Raw genomic sequence first — 12463 nt, forward strand, 5'->3', positions numbered from 1 at the left:
ATTACCTACCTATGAAGAAAATGAAAAAGAGGCAAAAATCTGTTTTTATTTTTCAATGTAACTTCACTGAACTTCAATAGACTTGTTCCATTTTGTTGGCAATGAGGAAATTCAAGACAAATAAAATTCTTTGTCCTGTTCATCTTTTTTTTTCTTTTTTTTTTTTTTTTGTCAGTTGTTGGCGCATCAGCTTCTGTGGCCATAATGTACCTCCCATGGTTTTTTTAATTTTACTGTGATCCAAGCCAGACGGGATTCGAATCCGCAACCTTTGGGTTGCCAGCAGGCACTTTACCCACCTGGCTAGCCCGGTCGGCATCCTGTTCATCAAAGAACACAGAAACAGCAGACGTCAGTTCATTATCATCAGCAAAGAGATGTCCAAGTACATTTTTCTTGAGGTGTAAACAGGAAATAGTCACTGGGGGCTAGATCTGACCTGAAAGGTCACAGTCTCTCAAAGCAGCAGCAACAGCATGTGACCTGTGCTTTGTTCTGAAGCAGCAGCACACCTATGGAAAATTTTACACAGAATTTTTCCTTTATGACATCCCTTAGGTTGTACAGTAGGGATGTATATAACTCCCCAGTGACTGTCTGCTTGTGTTCCAAGTAGTGAATGTACAAAATTCCCCCAGCATCCCAAAAAATGGTAGCCATAATCATGCCATCCTTAAGGTTGTGTCCAAAATTTTTTGGGTGGGGAGAACTGTTTTGCTTCCACTGCATTGATCCTTGCTTGGTCTCAGGATCCCAGTGATGAACCCACATTTCATCGCCCGTAAAAATTCTGGAGATGAAAGTTTCAAGATCCCGTCCATAAAGCTCTAAATTCTCTCACAACACTGTACTCTGAATTGCTTCTGCACAGGGGTCAGAAATCTGGGGACCCACCTTGCACTGACCTTACTCATCCCAAAATGTCCATAGAAGATGGTTATAACTGTTCCCTCAGATATGTCACATTCCCTAGAGATTTGGGACACCTGTCATTCAGCACAAGAGTTTCCACAGCTTTGTACATTTCTGGAGTGGTCGTTGTCACAGGCCTTCCTGGACATGGATCATCTTCGATGGACTCTCTGCCCCACTTGAATTGTTTTGACCAGAATTTCACCTAGTACTCTGAAGGTGCACTGTTGCCATACACAGCCACCATCCTTTCATGAATGGCTTTTGTCCCATTTTCTTCTTTGGTGGGAAACTTAATGACTAGACAATCTTCCAATTTCAGTAAATCCATAATTTGATACAGGTGTCTTCTTTATTTCTATTAGAGCAGCACAACCTAAAAATATAGTGGGATCAAAATTAGTATGGTTAAAGTTGAGTTATGTAGGAACATGATAAATCATGAATCATTGAAATATAAGTATGGGAAGTACCTTAGGTAGACAATTTACTGAACGTCCCTTGTAACAATATCTCTTTTTTTTTCTTTTCTTTTTTTTTCTTTTTTTTTTCTTTTTTCTTTTTTTGCAATAGCAGGTTTTTGACAAATACAATTTTTGTTTTATTCATGCTTCCCATACTCTTCTTTTTAATCTGTCCATGTTTAGATTTTTCTTTAGCTGCTAGTTCCATCTGTTTACTTGTCTTTCACTCTGGATACTCAAACTATTGCAGCACCCCAGCTTGAGAATCACTGGTCTAAGTGCTGCCTTACTGTTGCACTATAAACATTAATTTTGTATATACAGTGTCCTACCATTAATATCCAGACACCTGCCTTTAGACAAAAAAAAAAGAGCTTTTATTGTGTCATTTAATATTTTGTTGCTGAAACCTTTTGCTTTTATGATGGCCTTCAATTTTCACGGCATACTCTCAACCAGATTTTTATAAATTTCAGGTGATATGTTCCTTCACTTGGCCTTTAATGCAGCCACCAGTTTGGCCTTGTTCTTTGAGCAATCTTGACGTGCACATACCCAACGATCCAATACATCCCAAAGATGCTCGATAGGGTTCAGATCAAGTACTCTGGGCTAGCCAGTCCAACTTTTCCACACCCATGTCCTCAAACCACTCTGTTACGACTAGAGCAGTATGGCATAGCATGTTGTCTTGCTGATACAGGTATGGGCCTTCCCCGAAGTATTGCAATAATATTGGAAGTGCATAATTGTAGAGGTGGTCCTGGTATTGCACAGCATACATGGTTTTGTCAATAATGACTAATGGGTCCAAGCCAAACCATGAAAAGCAGCCCCATACCATGACACTCCTCCACCAAACTTCGCTGTTGGGAGGATACAATCAGGAAGGAATTGTTTCCCTGGCATTCACCACACCCAGGAACAGCATCAGACTGGTAGAGTGCAAAGCTCAACTCGTCTGTCCATAGGACTGTTTTCTACTGCTCTACAGTCCAGGATTTGTGCGCCTTACATGTTAATCTAGCATTTGTTGAGGTGATCAATGGCTTGTGAACAGCTGCACAACCACTGTAACCCATATCATGGAATGTCCTTTGTATTGTACTAGTGCTGACATTAGTCCCAAAACTCTCACAGAGGATTTGTGAGACTTGAGACAATGGCAAATTATGATTTGCATGCACAGTTCTTCGCAGAATTCTCTTGTCCCGTTCTGTTAGTTTTCAGGGTTTACCAGGCCATTTTTTGGCCGATTCGGTCCCATTCCTCTTCCATTTGCATATGACGTCACTAACCGTTAACCTAGTGATCCCCAAAGTGACTGCGATGTCTCGTACAGAATGCTTGCTTATGTGGCATCCTATTATCATTCCACGTTGGAAGTCTATTAATTCTGTTGAATGTGTCATTTTGCATGCCCACTTTTGCAATTGTCTGTTTGAAGCCCAGTGTTCATATTTATAGCAGGTTCTGTGACGTGTTGCATGCATACGAGCTGTTTCCCCATCCATGGTGAGATGTCCAGATATTAATGGTAGGGCAGTGTATTGTATATGTATGCAAACATATACAAAATTAATAATTACGATGCACTGTAATTTGAATATACAAACAACGAAATTTTTTTGGCTGGAAACAGTCATTCCAGTCAACTTGCCATATTTTATTTGTGAGGTGTCCAATGTCACTGTGTTTGTTTGCAAAAATTGACTAATAACACTGAGATAATGATGATGCTGATTTTCAAATACTACTACTTTGTAACATCCCAACTAGTCTAAATATGTCCAAACATCTTATGTTAAATGAAGTTATTTTCATACAAAAGTCCTTGAAATGCTTTAGAGTTCTGCTGCAACCACGCTTGAGCAAATAACTATATGTGTGTAACATTCTTATGCAAATTCAAGGCAAAACAACTGAACAGTACCTGTGATTGCATTCCTTATATTTCAACATTTTTCTGCAGTGCTTGGATTTTTTGCAGTGCATGTGTGGGTATGCACACATTTACAAATTAATACAAGTTAATATTTTGTCAGAAATCACTAAATATGAAAAAAAAAGTTTTAAAACAGTAATTAAAACAGTAATAAGTCTTTATATTTCAATAATTCTTACTTTATAGGGAAATCACATTCACTTAAATTGATAACATAATCCCACTTCCAACTCTTGAGCTGAAGAAGGTCAGACATACAATTTAAGATCATTTGCAGAAGACTAGCTCCTCCCCATATGGTAGAAAGCCTTGTTCTTGATAGCTTTATGTTTGGAAATTTGTTTTCTAAGGGTAAGAGGTCCCGAAAGAGGTAATCTTGTCGCTGTAAAAAAAATATTTAATAAATAATAAAAAAAAATAATAATATATCTATTTTTTTTCTGAAAATATATACTAACATGATTACAATCAAAATACCAATGGTAAATTACATTAATCCAAAATACTCTCCTGCAACAAAAGTAAAATCTTTGACTAAAATGGACATCGAAAATTCATAATTTTTTTTTAAAAATTTTACTGGTTTCTTTAATACAATAAAACCTCAATAGTCATTATTAGCTATATGATACAAGAAAGACAGACTTTTGCAGCACCAGGGAAAAAAAAAAAAAAAAATACAAAAATGATGCAATTCCCTCCTCACATAGTTTGAGGAGGCAATTGACCTTTGACTGCCCAGTTGACCTTTGAATTTCTTCAAGCTGTCAGCCTCAACGGAGGAAACTTGTTCCAGTAAATCTTGCTACCTCTACTCTACCAGATAGTGACTGGAGGGAGTCCGAGCAGTGTGTATGCGGGGAGCATTGTCGAGGCCACGTTATGTCAAGGATCTGGGTATATTCTTACCACGTGTATGCCTTAACCAAAAATTTCATTACTTCATACAGCATGTCCCACCCACTTTTTCTTACTATTGAATACATCATGAATTGTCAAACTAATAGAGCAAGCTTATCTGCGAAAAGATCTAAACCTTCCAAGCACTTCCTAATTCATTTCACAAATATACGTGGTCTCAATTCTAATTTCAACGATGTCCATTTCCACTTGCAGTCTGCCAAACCCCATGTACTTTTTCTGACAGAAACTCAGTTATCGGTTGATTCAACTACTGCTCATCTCACATGCCCAAATTATTCGCTGAATGATTCCTTTCACCTCAAAGGTGGTACTTGTGCATATGTTCGTTCTGATATTCCCTGTCAGAGACTTGGCAATTTGGAATCTCCTCTCTTTGATCTTCTCTACCACATTCTCTCGCTCAAAATCTCTCTACCACATTGTGTCAAATTCATCTGTTGTCTCTACCGTTCTCCCAACTCCATTAATCACTTGGAGCACTTTGACTTCCTCTCTTCGCAACTTGACTTTCTCCAGTCCAACTTTCCTAACAGTGAGGTAATTTTCCTTGGTGATTTTAATGTTCACAACTCCAGCTGGCTTCCATTTTCTGGTCACACCGACCCAGCAGGTCGAGATGTTGAGGCTTTTGCAATTACTAATGACCCAGCACAGGTTGTTCATTTACCTACAAGAATACCGGACAATCCTAATCATACAGCCATTACGCTTGATCTTTTTCTCACAAACAACCCTTCTAAGTACACGGTCGAAGTGAGAGGTCCTTTAGGCACTTCAGATCACAACTTGGTGATTGCCTCTTCTCCAATGGAACCTTTATCTCATGGCTATTCCCAACCTCGTGCTGTTTGGCATTACAAGAATGCAAAATGGGATGACCTGCGAGACTTCTTTTCTTCTTTTCCTTGGTCGGATTACTGTTTCAAAACTTCTGAGGTCAACGTTTGCTCAGATCGTGTCAGTGAAATTATTCTTGCAAGAATAGAATCCTTTAACCCACACTCCACTTTAAAATCTCGTCCTTTATCTAAACCTCGGTTTTCCAATAAATGTGCTAAGGCTGTTCATATCGTAATTGGCTTGTTTCTAATTCTTCAGTTTCATTTTCTGCCTACACCAAAGCTCGCAACAATTGTAAAGCAGTTATTAATCAGTCCAAACTAGAGTTTGAACAGGCTAAGAGTAGAAAACTTGCTTCTTGCCCTAATGGTAGCCAAGCATTGTGGTCTCTTGCCAAAGCTATTGGCCGCAACTTTTGCCCATCTCTGCTCCCACCTCTGTCCAAACCAGATGGTTCTGTTGTCACTTCAGCCAAGGATAAAGCTGACCTGCTAGCATCCCATTTTTCTTCTAGCTCATGTATTAATGATCTTGGTAAAACACCTCCCTCCATTCCCAACACGCTCCATTCAATGCCTCCTGTGGTCTTCAAAAGGATATCAGAAGGATTTTGATGAATCTTGATGCTAAGAAAGCTCCAGGTCCTGATGGTATTTCTCCACTTGTTCTCAAAATCTGTGCTCCTGAATTACTCCTATTCTTCGCCGCCTTTTTTCACTTTCTTATTCCAAAGGTGTTTTTCCTTCTGCTTGGAAATTTGCTCATATCCAGCCAGTTCCTAAAAAGGGTGACAAATCCCTCCCATCCAATTATCGTCCCATTGCAATTACTTCTACTCTTTCTAAAGTAATGGAGAAATCAATTAACCGCCAACTCTTAAACTACCTAGAAACCTTCCGTCTGATCAACAATCGCCAGTATGGATTCTGTCAGTGTCGATCCACTGGTGATATTCTGGCTTATGTTACCCATTTATGGACTAATTCAATGGAAAGGTTCGGTGAAACACAAGTAGTTGCTCTTGACATCTCAAAGGCTTTTGATCGTGTTTGGCATAAAGGTCTTCTAAACAAGCTTCCATCTTATGGTTTTCCAACTGTTTTTAGTAATTGGTTATCCAGTTTTCTCTCTGATTGCTCACTGAGGGTGATGGTAGATGTCTCTCTGTCTTTTAACTTCTCCACTAATGCTGGTGTCCCCCCAAGGTTCAGTTCTTTCCCCCACTCTTTTCCTCTTGTATATTAATGACCTTCTTCCATTGACTGGAAATCCTATCCATAGTTTTGCCGATGATAGCACATTGCATTCCACTTTCCATTTTGAGAAACCTTCTCCTGCTCAATCAGCTTCAACTTCTCAAAAATCTGCTACCAATTCCTTAAATGCCGATCTTCAGGTAATTCTCCAGTGGGGCAAAGACAACTTAGTTGATTTCAACTCTTCTAAAACTCAGTCTTGTCTTATATCTCACAAAAAGGATTCTTCTGCTCCTATGCTTATCTTTAGTGACACTCCGATTTCTAGGCAAAATGATATATCTCTTTTGGGGTTTACCCTGACTTCTAATCTCTCTTGGCACAAGCACATTACAAATACTGCGTCCTCTGCATCTAAAAAAGTTGGTTTTCTCTTTCGCTCTCGGCGTTACTTTTCTTCCAAACAGCTGCTCACTCTGTATAAATCGCAAATCCGCCCTGCCATGGAATATTGTTCCCACATCTGGGGTGGTACCCCCAAAACCTCTCTCAGGCTTCTTGATTCCATTCAGAAGAGGGCAGTTAGGTTAATTAATGATTAATCTCTAACAGAGTCTCTCCACTTGCTTTCTGATAGACGTACTGTTTCTGCTGTATGCCTCTTCTACAGATACTTCCACGGGCACTGTTCTTCTGAATTGGCTTCTATAATTCCCGCTCTCTCTTTCAAAACAGTCAGAACACATGCTACCACCAGCCATCATCCATTTACTGTCCAACTCCAAACCCACAGAAACAAATTTTCATCTTCCTCATTTATTCATTCAACTGCCGTTTTCTGGAACAACCTTCCTTCATACATATTTCCTGAAAATTACAGTCTACAGAAGTTCAAGTCCAATGTCAACAAATATCTTCTTTCGTCTTCTCAACCTCCAACCCAAGCATGGTACCAAGTACTATAGGGTCTAATACCTCTCGTGTTTGGGGTTCACATTAAAAAAAAAAAAAAAATCAACAACTAATCAGTTAAAAGAAAACTTCCTACAATCTAGTCAAAATCCTCTTCCCCTATATTTTGAAGTTATCGCCTCTAGTTCTAGAATTCTTTATAACGGTAAAACTATGAAACGTCTTTTTAGGCACTTACATTATGTTAATTTTTTCCTCAATACAATAGATTAGGAACATTCTTGAACAGATACAAAGAAATGTACAAGTATGATACACAGGACATAAATAATATGATATCTTATCAAATGCCAACAAGATTGCAACCGGTGTTATGGTGTTAGCACAACTGTTAAATTTGGGTCATCCAAAATGGCTAATACCATAGCACAATGCTTGTTAACAGGAGAGAGTGCTTCTATAGGGATGGGATACACTTAAATAGAAAGGGTGCAAAAATATTTGTTGATGTATCGAGGCAGAATTAGGTGGGTTGGAAAACTACTAGCTTTGGGGATCCAAGGACTAATAGATTAACAGTAGCCACTGGCAGAGGTGAAAACGATTCTTGCACTGCTATTGAAATGCAATTGAGCAGCAGCCTGAAAAGAAAGGCAATGGGGATTTCCATGACTGCTGGGAGTCATAGTGGAACAAGTAAATACATGGGCTGTGTTAGGGTAACTAAGAGTAGAAACAGGTGCATGTATACTTACACGTAAACCAATGCTAGGAGTATAGTTAATAAATTTGATGAGCTTGAAGCATTAGTCAAGACATCAAAGGCAGATATTGTGTTGATATCAGAGACGTGGTGTCACACAGACATAACCAGTGCAGAATTGGAATTTGGGGCGTACAATGTGTACAGAAAGGATAGACAGGAAGGGAGGAGGGGTTAGTAAAGAAACACAAAATCTAAGGAAGTGCATCCAATTGATGTTGATGGACAATGCAATGATGAGTCTGTTTGTTGTGACATAAGCAATGGGAGAAAAAAAAAAATGAGTAAGAAAAATGAATCTAATGAGCAATTGTGCAGAGAAATACAGTGGGCCAGTAAATCAGTGTCTTATAATGGGGGATTTTAATTTCCCAGAGATTGACTGGAATTTGTGGGTTGGTCACTCACACACACACTAGCAAGACTTTTGTGGATTTATTGGATGATTGTTTTCTACAGCACCATGTTCGGGAGGCAATACAGGGAGTAATACTCTTGATCTGATTATCAGAAGTGATTCTTCATGCATTAAAAATCTGCAGATAAAGGAACCACTAGGTGGCAATGATCACGGTGTGCTGAAGTGGGATTTACTCAAAGAGGTAACTACCATCAGGGGTAAAGGAAAGTGTTTTTGATTTTGTAAAGGTGACTACGGTTGTCTGAGAGAGTCCTTAAATTCTATACTGTGGGACCAACTGATGATGTTATCAACAGCAAATTCAAAATGGGAATCATTCAAAGAATTAATCTTGGAAGCTACTAGACTTTTCATACCAACTAAGAAATATTGTTCAAGATTTAGGCCTAAATGGATGTCAGATGAACTAATTAGACATGTGGCAGAGAAGAAAAATACATGGGATACATATAAATTAACAGGTGACACAGAAGCCTATGATAGATATAAGCTGGTCTGTAACCAAGTCACCAAGGAGATTAGGCAGGCAAAGGCAGATTACAAGAAATCTTTGGCAAAGGATGCAAAGAAAAACAGCACAGAGTTCTTTACTTATGTAAACTCTAGAAGGAAGGGGATGAATCAGATTGGTTCAACTGTTGATGATCCTACTCAGGTAGCTAATAAACTAAATGAATATTTTGCATTTACATTCACACATGAGGAGTTATTCAGGGGAATGCCAGAGGTGCATTAAACTCTGGCAGTAAGCAGGATAATCTTGTAATAACTGAGAGTAAAGTGCAGGAGAAATTGTTGAAGATAAACATAAGAAAGGCACTGGGGGTGGATGGAATCTATCCAGTTATATTAAAGGAGGCATCAAAGGAAGTAAGCAAACTCTTAGTCATAATTATGAGAGCTTCCTTGGACTCAGGGGAGGTACCCATGGACTGGAGATGGGCAAATGTGACCCCAATCCACAACAGGAGAATCAAAGGGAGACACAGGTAATTATAGACCTGTTAGTTTAACTTCTGTTCCAGAGAAATTAATGGAGGCACTGGTTAAAGAAGAATTGCAGTATCATCTAGAAAAGACTTCAGTTATAGCTTGGACACAGCATGGTTTTGTTAAGGGGAAAGTCTTGTCTGACCAATTTGATTGGATACTATGATGCAGTCACAAAGGAACTGAATGCAAAGAATAATTTTGATTTCATATATTTGGATCTTAGAAAGGCTTTTGATACTGTTGCACATGGAAGACTGCTGCACAAATTGGAGCAGTGTGGCATTGGAGGCAAATTGCTGCTATGGATAAAGTTCAGTGGGATATGGTTGAATGGGAGAAGACAGAGTGGTAACCAATGGACACTGCTCTTCGTGGACTAATGTTATTAGTGGAGTTCCCCAGGGTTCATTGTTGGGCCCATTGTTGTTTTCTGTATTCATTAATGATACTGATGATGGTATATCAGGCTTAATGTCCAAGTTTCCAGAAGATATGAAGGTCTGGCAGCATTGTTAATGACAGTATGCTGCTGCTGCAACAGGATCTAGAAAAGTTGAGCAGATGGGCTGAGTGGTGGTAACTGAAGATTAACATTGACAAATGTAAAGTACTGCATATGCGAAGTGGTAACCCCAGAGTAATGTATCAACTGTGTGGTACTATCCTGACAGTGGCAGAGAGTGAAAAGGATCTGGGGGTTATTGTGCAGGCAGATATGAAGTTTTCTGAGCAGTGCAGACAGTCTGCAAGAGTAGCTCATGGTGTCTTGTCAATGATATACAGGAAATTTTCTAGCAGGGATAAGGAGGTGATTATTGTCTTTTATAAGGCAATGGTCAGGCCACACCTTGAGTACTGTATACAGGTATGGAGGCCTCATTTTGAGAAGGATGTAAAGCTGTTGGAACGAGTACAGAGAAGGGTAACAAGATTTGTGAATGGAACAAAGGATTGCTCTTATGAAGAAAGGCTTAAATTTTGCAAATTACAGTCTGGAGACTAGGCACCTGCAAGGTGATCTTAGAGGTGTATATAAAGCCTTGAATGGTTTGAGCTTGCTCAATGCTGATGGGATTCTTCGTCTTGCTCAGAATAATCGCCCGAGAGGGCATAAATTCAAATTGAGGAAAGCAGTTGTAGGATAGATGTGTGGAAGTTTGCCTTTAGCCAGAGGGTGGTTGATTGCTGGAACAAACTTCCATCTGTCGTAGAAGTTGATAGCTTAAATATATTCAAGGCAGCACTAGACAAACACTTGGAGCGAGTGAATGGGTGAAATGAGAAGGGTGTGTGTGTGTGTTTTTTTGGCTGATGCTATATAAGCTTGCTTTTCTTGCATCATGTGCTAATTCTAATAATAATAGTTTCAATCAAACCATAGCATAACTAAACTTAGCCAATATGCACAATTTTATAATCACACCCCTTTAATAGATTCAACAATAATTCTAGTCAAATTAAACTCTAATTATAAATTAATTCAGTAAGAAGCTTTAGCCATTGAATGGTTTCAACACAACATACAAAGTTCTAAATGCTAAATTACTGGAAAACCTTTTGCCAATATGGTGCTTAACTCGTGCTAAATTTCGCACACGCGATAAAATAGTGCATCATGGGAGATAACTATAAAGTCTAACCCTTTTCTCTTACCATGATAACCAAGTGATGATGATATCAAGTCTTAAGTCAAGGCTCTTGGTTTTTAGTAAACAATTCATATTTTTTATAGATGGCAAACTGGGAAAAGTTGTGCACTTCTTTCTTGCTTAGGGCATGTTTTAAATAGTTAATCTTAATTCTTTTTTCACCATCTATGAGTTCACTTTTTCAATTACAGATTTTAGAGATGAGTACTGCAGTGATAAACTATTGCTAAATAATTTAATGAAAATGTATGCATGTGGAAGCTAGCCCAAAGGCTTTCTAAAATCCATAATTATCCCATTAGAAAAGAAGAATGCAACAAATTGCACTGACTATAGGACAATCAGTTTAATTTCCCATTCCTCAAAAATATTACTAAAAATTCTCTCAGAATGAATTAAAGCAAAAGTAAAGGATTGTGGGACTAGAGAGGCGATAGGAATATTAAAAATTACAAAAAGTAGAATGAAAATAGGAAAAGATCTGGCAATCTGTTTTGTTGATCTCGAAAAAGCTTTTGATAGAGTGAATTGGGTTAAGCTGAAGGAAATCCTAGGAAAGATTGGCCTTGATAAAAGAGATTTAAAACTAATTTGGGAACTTTACAGGGAACAGACAGCTATGGTTGAGATTGATGGAGAGGAATCAGTAGAAGTGAACATTGGTAGGGGTGTTAGGCAAGGATATTCCTTGACCCCTTTGCTATTTAATATATATACAGAAGCATTGATGAAAGAGTACAAAGGGCAGAAAGGTGTAAAAATAGAAGGGAAGAAGATAAAGACAATCAGATTTGCGACAACCATGTATTGATTGCTAATAATGAGGAAGAATTACAGAGCTCTTTGGATATCTTAAACAGAAAAGTAAAGGAGTACAATATGAAGATTAACAGAAAGAAAACCAAGATAATGTTAATTTCTGAGAAGGTAGAAAGAAGAATCAATGCAACATTAGAGGGAATAATACTGGAAAGGGTGGACAGATACAGACAGTCAGGAAGCATAGTGACAGAAAATGGAAAAGCCTGGAGAAAGTAAAAACAAGAATTGCAATGGGGAAGAGAGAGATTAGACGGTTAGAAGCTTTCGAGATGTGGGTGTGGAGGAGAATGGAAAGGGTGAACAGAGTGAGCAGTGAGGAAGTCTTGGGGAAAGTAGAAGAGAGAATGTTAGTAAGAGAACTAAGAACACAAAAGAACTTTATAGGACATGTATCGAGAAGAGAAAACATGTTGAGGAAAGTGATTGAGGGGAAGATGTGTGGGAAGAGAGTTGTAGGGAGGAGGAGAATTTGAATGATGGATTGGATGGGAAGAAGAAATTATGCAGGTATCAGAAGGAAAGCAAGATAGAAGCATGCCGTCAATAGAACCATGAACCTACCTGCGGGCAGAGAACTAGAAGGACAAAATTCTCCAAGTGTAAGGCCTTGCATTCTGCTGCA

General features: G+C 38.6%; 1 protein-coding gene across 1 annotated transcript in view; it reads right to left on the reverse strand.

Moving 5' to 3' along the window:
* oxt (Xylosyltransferase oxt) overlaps window positions 1–12463 on the reverse strand; it is a 214324-nt gene that overhangs the window by 111572 nt on the left and 90289 nt on the right. The window contains exon 5 of the mRNA XM_090385682.1: window positions 3501–3703. Within this exon, the coding sequence (XP_090241808.1) occupies window positions 3501–3703 (203 nt within the window). The remainder of the gene's footprint in view (window positions 1–3500; window positions 3704–12463) is intronic.

Source organism: Mastigoproctus giganteus, chromosome 12, assembly GCF_048544385.1.
Source record: "Mastigoproctus giganteus isolate SK-2022 chromosome 12, ASM4854438v1, whole genome shotgun sequence".
Lineage (NCBI taxonomy): Eukaryota > Metazoa > Arthropoda > Arachnida > Uropygi > Thelyphonidae > Mastigoproctus > Mastigoproctus giganteus.